General features: G+C 41.6%; 1 protein-coding gene across 1 annotated transcript in view; it reads right to left on the minus strand.

Annotated features, from left to right (window-relative positions):
- Window positions 1-13,225, minus strand: part of Ptar1 (protein prenyltransferase alpha subunit repeat containing 1) — a 31,258-nt gene extending 18,033 nt beyond the window's left edge. Inside the window, exons 1-2 of the mRNA XM_059259596.1 lie at window positions 13,083-13,225; window positions 3,203-3,372 (exon numbers count right to left, since the gene is read on the minus strand). Coding sequence (XP_059115579.1) covers window positions 3,203-3,372; window positions 13,083-13,168 — 256 coding nt within the window. The 5' untranslated portion in view covers window positions 13,169-13,225. The remainder of the gene's footprint in view (window positions 1-3,202; window positions 3,373-13,082) is intronic.
- Window positions 13,226-13,583: the final 358 nt, after the last annotated feature.

Genomic DNA, 13,583 nt, shown 5'->3' on the forward strand with positions numbered 1-13,583 from the left:
AGGAATCTAAGAAGAGCAGTGAGCATCTAACAGCATCTAAGAATCTTGGGACTTAGAACATCAGCAGCCTTGACAGCCCTCAGTGGTGTCCAGTACTAAGTACAACCAGGGTTTTCTCCTCCTCACAATCTTCTCATCTTTCCGGATCCAGAAGTCAAGTTCCGAGGCAAGAAGTGTGGGGTAAGTATAATGTAAGAAAACAGGAATGGGCCAACCGAGACAGAGAAAGAGGTTAAAAATGGTAGTGTCAGATAAGCAAGAAAATCTTGAGGTCTCAGTCAGTACTCCCTTTCAGGGAGAAGAAAGGAAGAACGAGATTAAGTAATTGAACCTCAGACTGCTGATGCTCCGGCTTTTCAGGTCCGTCTTCCAGCAAAGCAGATGCTAACACACTTTTGGAAAATGCTTTGTCCTATACAGGAAGGATGAACCAAGCTCTAAAGATAAACACGTGTCAGTAACAGTTGACGGTAATGATTTCACTCTCTAAATGTCACTGACTACAGACCATTTTCTCTACAGCCTCACCCAGAAGATATGAGCTACTCAACATCCTACAGACCTTTGAAATCAGACAAGTCTCTCTCGAGATACAAAACACATGCCCGTAAATACATGCTTACTATACAGATTCCAATGTATGACTAATCCATCATCATCTCACAGGCAGAAAATTAATCTGGGCACATTATACACAGGAAGTAGCTAAATTACAGCTGGAACAAGAAAAGCACACACAGATACTCCTGAAGTCAGAGGCTGAGCGAATACACTTTCTTTGCTGTACTTCATTCTAGCAATAGTTCAGGTTTTACAACTATTCTGACAGAGAATGGTTTCAGTGCATTTAAAAATAGATAAATTCAAGATAGTACACTGGTTACTCTCCTTCCAAAATATACTCAAGTATCATATGAAGAACGGCTTAAGATCATGCTATTTATCACAGTACACAGACCATGAATGGCGGACTAAGCTAAGAATTCTTGCTAATCTAAAAGCGACACTTCGGCACTTAATGGTACTGAGTAAGAGCCATAATCCTTGTTCTCAGTGACCCACAGTCTAGCAGGAAATGATGTTTAAATAACAAACTACAATATACTATGGTGAGTGACAACTATCGAAGTCACCCAGATAAAGGACTCCCACAGAGTCCTGAAGCAGACAGAAAGGCTTCCCAGGGGATGAGTGTGAATCCAGCTTGCTAATGCTGGCTGGCGACCAGGCCGATGACGACAATACAAAGGCAAAATAAGGGAGTAGCACACAATAAAGTCAGAGACTAGAACAGGGTAGATTGTGGCTGCAATAAAGATTAAATACCCTTGGCTCTTTGTATACACATAGTTGTTTCCAGAAAAAAGTTTCAAATTAATGGCATTTTACTAAAAAATTTGGATTTATTTTTCCTTAGCAAGATTCAGCTGCATTCTGAATGTTTTAGTTCATAAATCTGGCACAATATTTTTATACTGGCATTTTCAGACATCAAATCAGAATTTACTTCTTTACTGACAGTACAACATGTGACCTGAGTGGTCTGTGGCACTGCACTGAACCATGCTCCCTTTCCTATGCTGTAGATTATCATAGCTCTCAGCCAGATGATCCAAGATAAAATCAAAACCTGCCTGTGTGTCCTGATGGTGTCCCGTGAAGCTATCAAGATGGAAAGCATGTGTATAAGATGGCAAAGTCTACAGTATGGTGCCCACAAAGATTTGATGGCCACAGGACAGAGGTGGATTGAGCTCAGGTACACCAATGGGCAAAGTCTAATGCTATGAGATAACTTAGACTTGATCTTTAAGATTCTTACTGCTTCTTCTCCCTGAGACAGTTATTCTGTCCAGCTAGTATGCCTTGGCTAAGTCACACCTCTGCACACCAGGGTAAAAACAATACAGCTTCATTTGGCAAAACATAACTTGGTGGAGTCCTATGGCTCTCTGAAGCCTATGCTGCAGTGACAGAATAAAAAAGGAGGTCGAATAAAAGCCAAATCCCTTACAATTGTTTGAAACATGTGCTCTAAAGTCAGGTCATGCCATTAACATCACACCAAGTTTAGGTAGCACTTTGAATTAGAAACATGTATAAGAGGACCAATGAAACGAAACAAGCCACAGGGAAAATAGAAACCACCTCTCACTAAAACTCAGTACTATTAACCTATTTGGACAGCCTTTTAAGGATAATACTGAGAAGAATTCAAGGAAATCCGATGTGCTACAGCTGGTAACACACTTTTCTCCTAAAGAGGCTTTCTGGCACTCAACTTGAAACTTCTTAGCTAAAGGAAGCAGGTATTATTCACCTTTTATGCCCACAGTCTTCGGAGCGGCTTCTGGTAAGAGCAGCCCTGGGTAATGACTCCGGAAGTGACGATTAAAATTGCTTAGAAAGTAAAGTCTGACTGAAAAGCACTCTCCAGGCACCCTGGGCACTTGTCAGATGCTGCTGATGAGGAAGGGAAAGGGCCTGACAAAGGCAGAAGAGACTTAGATGAGCGCTACCCAGAAGTGAGTCCCAAGGTGAGCCTGAAAAGGCTAAGAAGAATTGGTGTGGCCAGAGCAGGATTTGAGGAACGCTGGGAAGAGACCAGGTGGGATATTAGCGACTACAGAACCAGGGAAGAAGTAAAGGCCAAGATTTTCTTTTTCTTTCTTAGTTTTGACTGTCTCATTTTGGCACTATGATTCAGAAGGCCTGATCTCAAGTGAGAGTCAGTGAATCAGCACAGCAGAACCACAGATGGGGTCCCACAGCAGCCATACAAGAGCACTTGCCTAGCTCCTTGAACTGCTACAGAAACAAGTTCTGCCATCCGTAAAATGCTAAGGGGTCAGAAATCAAGTGGTTCCAGGGGACTGGAAACTCTTGGGTAATGCTCAAATTTCTTCTTTTTTTTTAAATTATAGATAGGATGCTATCCTTAAACAAAATCTTACAAATGACCTCCGCATATGAACACATAAATCTGCTGTGGCTGCAGCAGGTGGCTTGAATCCTGCCCAAGACACTTCCATTATAATCACTGTGGTTCCAAACAGGAACACTAACGCTCAAGGCTAAGCTCTTCCTTTGACAGAGGCTGAGCACCTGCTCAGGCAGTGCAGAGAAGAGCCAAAACCAGAATCGAGGAATGCTGACCCCAGGGAAGAGCTCCTCCCTTGGACGAGGACAGACTCATACTCACCATCTTTGTTTAGCCATTGCTTTCTTGTTCTGTACAAAAGGAGCTTGTTGTGGACATATGGTAATAAGAACTTGACACACCAGCTCTCCACACCAAGTTTGTTCTCCACCAGGACTATGGGACTCCGGTTATATCTTGCTTCGGGGCATGGGATCAGGCCAATCTCATCTCTAAATATGTAAGACATAAAAATAAATTGAAGATAATACTGGCTTTTAATTTTTCTAGTTCCTTAAAGCATTTAAAAAGTCTCATATATTTATTTCTCTTAAGAATATAACTAGCCGGGCGGTGGTGGCGCACGCCTTTAATCCCAGCACTCGGGAGGCAGAGCCAGGCGGATCTCTGTGAGTTCGAGGCCAGCCTGGGCTACCAAGTGAGTTCCAGGAAAGGCGCAAAGCTACACAGAGAAACCCTGTCTTGAAAAACCAAAAAAAAAAAAAAAAAAAAAAAAAGAATATAACTAAGAGGGTGGTGGGGATGCACACTTTTAATCCCAGCACTCTGGAGGCAGAGGCAGGCCTGATCTACAGAGTAAGATCCAGGACAGCCAGGGCTACACAGAGAAACCCTGTCTCGGAAAAAAAATAACAACAACAACAACAAAGTTTAATTCTAAGAGGGCGTGGTGGTACACACCTTTAATCCCAGCACTTGGGAGGCAGAGGCAGGTGGATCTCTGTGAGTTCCAGGCCAACCTGGTCTACAGAGTGGGTTCTGGGACAGCTAGGGCTACACAGAGAAACCTTGCCTGGGGGGGGGGATATATATATATATATATATATATATATATATATATATATATATATTTTTTAAGCTCATTTACTGGAGTTGTAGCAACAAATGATTTTTTTTAAAGTGGTTTGTTGGTAACAGTGAAGTACAGGGAAAACAGCACACTGCAATCCTCCTTACTGATAGAAGTGAAAATTCAGCTTCTTTAGATGACAATTTGAAGACACCTTGCAGCATTTAAAGCACAGACTCCAATTGTGCAGCTACCCCACCCTAAACACAACACTGCAGCAAGACAGGAAACAACCCAAATGTTTAACAGCATAATGCAGGTAAAGGAAGCACAGCTCAGTGGTGTGCTAACTGTTAAGGAATGATGCAGGTCTGCACTTACTGTCTACCTGCCAAGAATATGGGAAGAAAGCAAAATGCATATAATGAAAAAGCCTTTTAAATAAATTCTTTAAAATACATATAGATACATTAAATTTTGCTTGGAAAGACACCACAATTTTTTTTTTTTTTTGAGAAACAAAGGTAATGAATGAGAAGTTTATTTTTATAGTTATTCCATTTTTTTTTTTTTTTTTTTTTTTTTTTTGGTTTTTCGAGACAGGGTTTCTCTGTGTAGCTTTGCGCCTTTCCTGGAACTCACTTGGTAGCCCAGGCTGGCCTCGAACTCACAGAGATCTGCCTGGCTCTGCCTCCCGAGTGCTGGGATTAAAGGCGTGCGCCACCACCACTGGCTAGTTATTCCATTTTTTAAGAATGTAAACCAATGTGTTTATATTTGTCTACTATAATAATAAATGCAGAACAGAAACAAATTATTATTAAAGGTTAGCTTGTCCATGAAATTTTTGACTCATTTTCCCTCTACATACTGCTGAGTTGTTTTTTTTTTAAATCATCCTTACGATAAAAATATCAAAATGCAAAATATATTTCAGAATGTGATCAGTCAATCCATCTTAAGTTGAAAACTTGCATTAAAAACAGACTTGATTAATAAACAATGTGTGGAGTGTGACTTCATGGAGCAAATGAAACAAATATTTATAAAACCAACTCATACCTTTCATCTGCAAAAGTGGTTAAAATTCTTGCCTACACAATTTCTTCACTAGGATGTCCTTTATTTCATGAGTAACGAGCGCTCTGTGAGAGGGGCTGGGGAGATGACTCAGAGGTTAAGAGTAACTACCGATTTGCAGAGGACATGAGTTTAGTTACCAGCAACCATGTCTGGCAGTTCACTCTGACCTATAACTCCAGCTATTGAGGGGAGGGGGGAGTGTTGAACACTTTCTTCTGCTCTTGGCTCTAACACTAACAGTAGAGAGTTGGAAAGATGATTCTGCAAGTGGAATGCTTGAATTAGCATGAGGAGGAGTTAGGATTTTCAGCACCCATGTACAAAGTCAGCTTTGACCACACTTGCCTGAAATCCCAGTGCTGTTGGGGGCAAAGACAGAAGGGTTCCAGGAATTCTGGCCAGTCATTCTTGCCAAAATAAAGCGCTAGGTTCAGTGAGAGACCTTTTTTCACAAGAATAAGCTGAAAAATGGTAGAACCAAATAACCAATGCTCTTATCTGGCTTCTATGCTCCCATATCCAAAAACACACGTGTGTGTACCACATACACCACACACACACACACACACACACACACACACACACACACAGAGAAAACTTTTTAAAGCTATCTTTAAAATTTGCCTATTCATTTTTTAGAAAAAGATTGTGTGTGGTGGTACCCCAGGAAGGAGAAGGTACCAGATCCCCCAGAGCTGGAGTACATACAGGTGGTTGTGAGCCATTGGATACGCCATGGATGCTGGTCACTGCACTGTCCTCTGCAGGCAGCACATGCTTGTGACCACTGAGCCATCCTTCCAGCCCCACCTCTCTTTTTCACAGAAAAGAACAGGGTTAAAGATGCAGCTCGGTAGACAGAGTGCTTGCCTAGCACTCTTGATGTTCCAGATTTGACCCCAAGCACCACCCACATCTGCCCTGATAGCACAGGCCTGCAATCTCTGTACTTGAGAGGCAGAAGCAGGCCTGGCACAGAAGGCAGAGGCAGGTGGATGGATCTCTGAGCTCAAGGCCGGGTCATCCTGGGTCATATAGCAAGTCAGAACTATATGAGATGCTGTCTCCCTTCCCCCACCAAAATAAATTTAAAAAGTAAACAAAAAGTTGATCTTTAGAATGTGTAACATTGTCTTTTAAGTCCCTAGAATTATTTTGCCAAGAAGAAAGCTGTATAGATATAAAAAAGGGACAAACCTGTTTAATAAGAGATTATAAGAAAGCCCTCCTCGGTTAAATCGCCACAAGTCAGAAGCACACACCTAAAATAGACCCGTCCAGAAAGACCTCTACACTGGATAGTTCAGAGGCCACCCACTCTCATGTGCCAATAAACACGGCTACTAACATTTCTTCCAAAGTAATTATTGCTCCAGAAGACTTTGGGACCTACAATACAACACATTCAGTAGATTCAAAGGTCTCTTAATACTGATGTACCACACTAGTGCTATCACCATATAAAAACAATTCACAGAATATATGGTACAATTTTACTTTCTGATAATGCAAAAATGAATAAACAAAGTACCACGGACTTCTAAGAGTTTCTCTGTGAGGTGTCTATGTCTACAATAAAAGGTTACCACTTGGCTCTTCCTGTAATGTGAAGGAAGTTCTATGGGGAAAATCCTGAAAGAATACCTCAAGTCAATATTCAATTTTCTTTTCTTTCTTTTTTTTTTTTTTTTGGAGCTGAGGATTGAACCCAGAGTCTTGTGCTTGCTAGGCAAGTGCTCTACCACTGAGCTAAATCCCCAACCCCTAATATTCAGTTTTCAAAGCACGCCTTTGCATCTGTACTTGGTCCTAAGAACCTGAATCGATTTATGGCACTGTACACACAACTAGCCATGCCCAGTCACTGGGCTATATATATGAACCTCTCATGTTTCCTGGTGCTCACATTTTTGCTATATGAAGTTGAACATTTTAGGAAATAAGCTAATAACAGAAAAATAACTCGTTCAATCCCAGCACTTGAGAGGCAGAGACAGGAGGATCTCTGTGAGTTCAAGGCCAGCCTAATCTACATAGTGCATTCCAGGCCAACCAGTGCTAAACAGCAGTGAGACCCTGTCTCAAACAAACAAACAAAAAAATGAATAACCTAAAATTAGCAAAACCAAATGAAAAACCCAACCCCTCAATTTAATTACTCAAGAGATTCTGTTCTCTGAGATCTAATAACTACTTATAACACTTCAAGGACTTTCAGGGCTAAAAACAAAAATGTTACATTAGCAAGAATAAAAGAATCCCAGCTCCTGGATACGCTGTTTGGGAGGAGGTTTTTTAAACTCCAATTCACACTGTTAAAAACAAGTTTTGCTCACTATAGTTGTACTAGATATAAAATATCCAAGTACTAATTTGGTACCTAAATTATAGGACAAAGCCATCTGCAGAATAAAAAAAAAAAAACACTACTGTGGCTGGCTACACATCCAAGAAACTTTCAAAAAAACAAAGGACCTTGGGGACAGAGGTGCTCAGGAACTGAATTTGAATGGATGGATGGTCATCCTTGCTCCTCAGTGACATTTACTGCTTTCAAAGGTTATTCCAGGAGAGTAGTACCTCTGCTCTTTGTAATACAGTGAACTGAGAAAAGCACAGGTCATCTAACATGCAACTTGAGCCTCGACAGACCTCACTCTCCCCATCTGTAAAAGGGCAGAACTGTATTTCATCTCCAGTAAAGAAAACGGGCTAGCATGTACTCAGCTTTCAAAGTATATATAGTGAAACTCGACACCTATTCCATGTAAAGAGAATGAAAGAGTCATAAGGATGCAAACCTTTGAAGAAAAAAAAATGAAAAGATGCAGTATTGAGAGACAACAGCTTCTTGATAACAGCTCCTGGCTAATTAGTCTCCCTTCTACCACCAATGGCCAGTGTGATGCGTTAGGTCATTTACCTCGGGACCGCTCATCTGAAATATAGGAATCTACTATCTTCCTTGCTTGTTATGAAAACCAAAGGTGAATAATGTGGTAAACTAGGAAGTGCTGGGCAAAGATAAAGGTTATCAATTCATTTAACAGCCTGAGGTCATCCAATGTCAAGTTTCTTGGTTAGAGGGCAATAGAAAGCTGAGGTGGAAATGTTAATCCTTTGTCAAGTTATTTGACCCTAAGATAGTTTTGTTACTGCTAAAACATTACAGCATTTTCTTTAGAGAGCTATGTGCTCCATAAGCTTCAGAACAATAGAATGCTTCAATTTAGGTTTCTGTATCTATTCTTTTAGATTACTAATTTTTTCAGGCAATTTAGAATTCTAAATCATTTTAAAACAAGCAGGAAGCTCATTCTTCTGTGTCTCCTTTTATCAGATGAGCTCCAGTGAGCTTTAAGGGATTGCCTGAAGTCAACATTACTAGCAGCTATCTTAAGAATCTGGGTCTCCAGTTTAAGTTATAATCTCATACTCAAAATATAGAAAACTCAGGACAAATAAAAACTAAAAGCCTGTCTCTACTGCTACTAATGTTTGGGTATATGTCTTTTTGCCCTCCTCAAGTATTTTTAGAGAAAGTGAGATCACATCGTACATAAACTTGACAAAACTTAGAAGTTAACATCTAAGATTCCCTACATAATTGATATTTTAAATGCTTACAATGACTATAAGCATCAGATAATTTCCAATTATTCCTCCCAAAAAGTCTTCATGAATTTTTTTCCCCATATTTTTAAGTTTCTAGAAATTTAGAGTCCTGTACTTAACCATTTGCTCAGGTAAATATTCTGTGCATGACCAAGGTCAGGGGTTTTCAAAGAAACCCAAACCAAGGGCAGCAAAAGTTTGAATCTTCTCACACAGATCCAACAAGGCTCAATGATTGGGTGCCTTGATGGACAGACAACATGGAATGGACCAGCACCTTTACTTCAGGTCCCACACAGCATAGTGTTCGGGTGGAGACAGTGGAGACCCAATGGAGTTCAAGGTTCGTACCACACGGATGTCAACTCTGTTCCAACGTGTAGCAGCTTCTCTTGTCTATACGGTACAGAAACAACAACTGTCATCTACGGCTTACCTTTATCTACGGCTTACTGTTCTGCTCACAAAAGCTATGTCAACCAAGCTCCCTTCTAGGCAGGATGCACTGTGCCCAGTACTAAACATGAACTCTGGGAAGTGTCACAACTGAACAGAAAGGGCCCAGATTCAGGAAATTTATAAATATATTTATTGAATAGTTACTTTTGTTATATATGCTGCAATTATTTCTAGCATGACCAAAAAGGAAACTTAGTAAAGTATCTACAGGAACTGACACTTGCATATTAATAATTAAAACCTGACTGGTATTGAAGATATTTCAGAGACCTAATAGGCTTCATTAATTTTCAAGATTACTTTTTGTACCACTGAAACTACATTACTAACATTATTTCAAAAACAGGAATTGATGTTTATTGTTTATTGCATGCCACATTCTGCGTTTACTCTATGCAATAATTTACAATAAAAATCTGCCTCGTTTTATATATGAGAGCCTTATCTAAGTATATTGGGCTAGCAAATAAAATGACAAGATTCAACCCAGGACTCAAATTCTAAACAAAATTTTAAAAACTATACTATCACTTAATGAGTAAACCACATGTATAAGACCACTGTATTCTGTGGTTTCATATTCCTCAACCTACAGACAACTGTGTTTCATTATTACACCCTTACTTAACAATTTTCTGTGGGGCCTTCCTATTGATTAGAAGTGTATCATCACTTGTGTCTCTATTAAAATGCTAGTCCCTCTGAAAGAACTATCTTGATCTTGTAATCCAAAGAAAGTCTCCTAGGTATCACTGTTCATAATGTCTTCTTAACCTTTCTGCCTACTTTCATAAGCTGCGTGTTGATTGGTTTGACGTTCCATTAAGGATAGGGATCCTTTCTCAACTACGCACTAATCTATATGCTTAGCACCCAGTACAGTTATCTCCAGACTAGCATTTTACCTGTCAAATGGGAGTGTTCTTTTCCTATCCACATGAATGCAACAATTAGGCCAGAGAGTGAAGGACTTCTATAACCCCCTCCTATGAAATCTTTTCGATTAACCCATTCCCGTGGAATCTTTTCAAACACATCTTGCTGCTTTTGATCAATGTACTGCTCCCAGTTTCTTCTGACACTGAAGTCCCACTCAAGACTTTGATGTACATGTTAAAAGCTGCCTCCGCTAAGATACACTTGGCCTCCCTTCTCTTACACTTACAATACTGCTAACAAATCCTCACTAAGAACTATATTGTATGGTTAATTTACTACTCAGGCAGGTTCAGTCTTAGGTCTCTCCACTAAACCCACACTACACAACATAGAACTCACTTCTTATATGATAATCAATCAAAAGTTCAGTTCTCACTAACATTAAGTACACTCCAAGTGTTCAATAATACACGTGGCCAATACAGCAGATGTACAATTTAATCACACCAGAAATTTGGCTTCAGTACAAACTATATTTTTGCACTTCTTCTTGTCCCATATAGTGAATATGGTACCTACTGCTCCTCAAATAAATGTAGATATTCAATAAAAAAAAATACCAATTTGCTGGATAAAAGAATACTAACATGATGGCCTAATTAGGCTGCACAGTAGATAGCTGTATTCCACATTAAGGCACAGTCTATACCTCATGGTAATAAATATTCCTGGGTCAAACCACTAGCTGAAGGGAACCCAACAGGATTCCCAGTCTCCTACCAAACAGTATCTATCTTGTGTTCTGGCAAGGAGTGGAGGGACTGAGATTAAGTCTAGTGCTTTGAATTCTCATTAGCCCTACAAAATTGAGAAGATATTGAGCCTGGGGAAAACCAGTTTATACCTATAGAAACACCATTTCTAGCTCTTATTGAACCTTCGACTGCTTAAGGTAGATATTTCTACAGAAACAAAGTTAATATATTCAAGGGAGTAGATGTTAACAAATAAATTGACAATCTATCTCACATTGGAGAAAAAGGGGGAAAAAGGCAAATAATGCAAAACTTATAATACTGTTATTGGAGACTAACTTAAAGGCAGATGTCTGTTTTGTTTTTTTTTTTAACTAGAAATATAGCGTTTTTGAGTCTAAAATGGCTAGACTGAGCAAAGACATACCAGCACTTCTAACAGGCCCGAACTACAAGACATTTTAAAAGATAATAGCTAGAAGACACTTCTACTGTAGGGAATGTGTACTAAAATGCAGCTGCTGACAGATGCTAAATAATGAACTGAGCTATTTAAATGCTTAGTTTACATAACTCATTATTTCAAGAGCCCAACTTAGCTCAAACTCTCAGATCTCAAATGACCCAAATACTTACAGATAATCTTAAGTTTTGATGGAGTATATATTCATGAGACTGCAGAGTAAAAACTATGAAGAGAGAAGCATCAAAGCCCTTTAAGAGTCCTGTTAAGTGTGATCCAGAAACACAGGCACCTGTTCCATACTGCTCCATACTGTACCCCGGTCAACCTGCCTAACCCATTATCCTAATCTTAAGTTTTGCCTAATATATTTTTAGTCTACCTCAAAGATGAGAAACTAAAGTGACCACTATATTAGACCTCTAACCTTTGCCACAATTTCTTTTAGAAGAAGAAGAAAAAAAAAAACCACCCCATGATGAAAAATGAACCCTTCATTTGCCCAACTTTTTTTTTTTTTAAGGATGTGTCTTTGCACTGTGGCTGGAATTCTCAAAAAGGGCCTCAAAGACCGACACGCAAGACATCAAAGCATTCTTTAAAAGGCCCAGCAGCCACTATGGCTACTGCCAGAAACTCACTCCAAACATTCATTCTGAAAAAATCAACAGTCAAAAGAGGACAGGAAGAAGACTTAGGATCTGTCAGAGCTGGCAGGTATGTTTTGAGGCCAGTAGTCTTTTATCTTTAATGAAGTACAGTTTTAAGCCCCAATTGCCACAAGGGAGCAGGCCATCCGAGGACTTCTAAATTCTTTTATGAACACCACCTTGAAGAAAAAGAACGTTTTGTTAAAAATGTAGGTTTGGACTTTCATTTAGTCGGAAAAGCTAAGGAGGCTGGGATGTTTTAAAATAATTCACATGTCCTAGTTTAAAAAAAAAAAAGATAAAGAATATTAAAAATTAATTGTAGAACCAAAGAGAAAATAATACAAAACTAGACTCCATGTTTGTTTCCCCCAGGGGAGGGGGGATGGGAAATGGGCTACACTCTGGCTTCTTTCTGATTCTTTTGTATACTGATGTAGGTAACTCTTTTTGTAGCTTTCTTCTCATTCGTTGAAGGTAGAGTGCCGGAAAGAATAAAAATTTGAGAGTATCTTCCCAGAAAATAACAAGTAACTGGAAAGGGAGGAGGAGGAGGAGGAGGAGGAGGAGGAGGAGGAGGAGGAGGAGGAGATATATGTTGTCAGTCCTTCGGTGAACTTATAGAGGGCAACAGTGCTGGATAAGAATGCCTGCCGTTAAGGCGCTAGGCTGTAACTTCGGACGCACTTCCGATAAAAAGTATCCAGTTCGCTACAGCTTTAGGAGAGATCCATCCAGGTCACCTTCAAAAATTGTTACATCCACTAGCGTTGCAATTTTGTGACAAGTGAGTGGAAAAGTCAAAAGCGGCCTCCAATCACCTCTAGTAACCTGAAAGGGGGTGCGGAGAGACCGATGGGGTGGGTAACCCTCTACAGTCACACACGGGATGCAACCGAGAGCCGCCTCCGAGGCACCGAGACCCACAGCGGTGGCCCGCGGAGCAAGCGCACCCGGGCGGAGGGCGGCCGGGCGAAGAGTTGTCACAACTCCCAGGACGCGCCCGGCAGGGCAGGAAACTCTACGCTCCGACGTGGCTCTCCGAGGTCGCTTCCCAACACTGTCCCGCCACGCGTCCTGGTAACGGCCAGCTGGCCCGGCGCGACCGTCCCTGCCGCGCTCCGCCTGTCGGAAGCGCGCGTGGGCCCCGAGCGGCAGCCGCGAGTGGACTAGAGCGCGGCACCGGCCCGCCCCCGACCACCCCGGCGGCGCAGGGCGCGCGACTCACATGTGCGGGTTCCTGCGGAAGGCGTTGGTGATGTCCTTCACCACCCTCTGCACCAGCACCGCCACCTCCTCGCTCGTCTCGGCCATGTTGGCGGCCGCCGCGATCCGGCGCGCCTCCGGGAGAACCCAGCCGCCGGCGGGAGTTCCGCGGGGGCGCGCGCGCGCTGGCTCAGGCGCGCCCTCGCCGAGGCCGCCGAGCACTTCCGGGTCAGGGAGGGCCGCATCGCTGCCGAGATGGGCTCGCTCTCTTTGCTCCTTGGCTTTGATTGAATTTTGGTTCGCTTGGCGTGGAGGACGGAGGGTCCCTCGCACCTTCCCGAGCAGGCGCGGGCCAGGGTGGCCTTTTCCCCAGCGACCTCCAGATGGCAAGACCATGCCAGCCCACCCCGGGAGGAGTCCTGTTGCTGACCTCCTTTTGCACCCCATTGCCACTTTGTGTTTCTGAAATTTAAAGTAGCCCTTTTAATTAGAGCTTTGTAATTCATTAAGCAAAGAAAAAGAG

Source organism: Peromyscus eremicus, chromosome 1 (genome assembly GCF_949786415.1).
Source record: "Peromyscus eremicus chromosome 1, PerEre_H2_v1, whole genome shotgun sequence".
Classification (NCBI taxonomy): Eukaryota; Metazoa; Chordata; class Mammalia; order Rodentia; family Cricetidae; genus Peromyscus; species Peromyscus eremicus.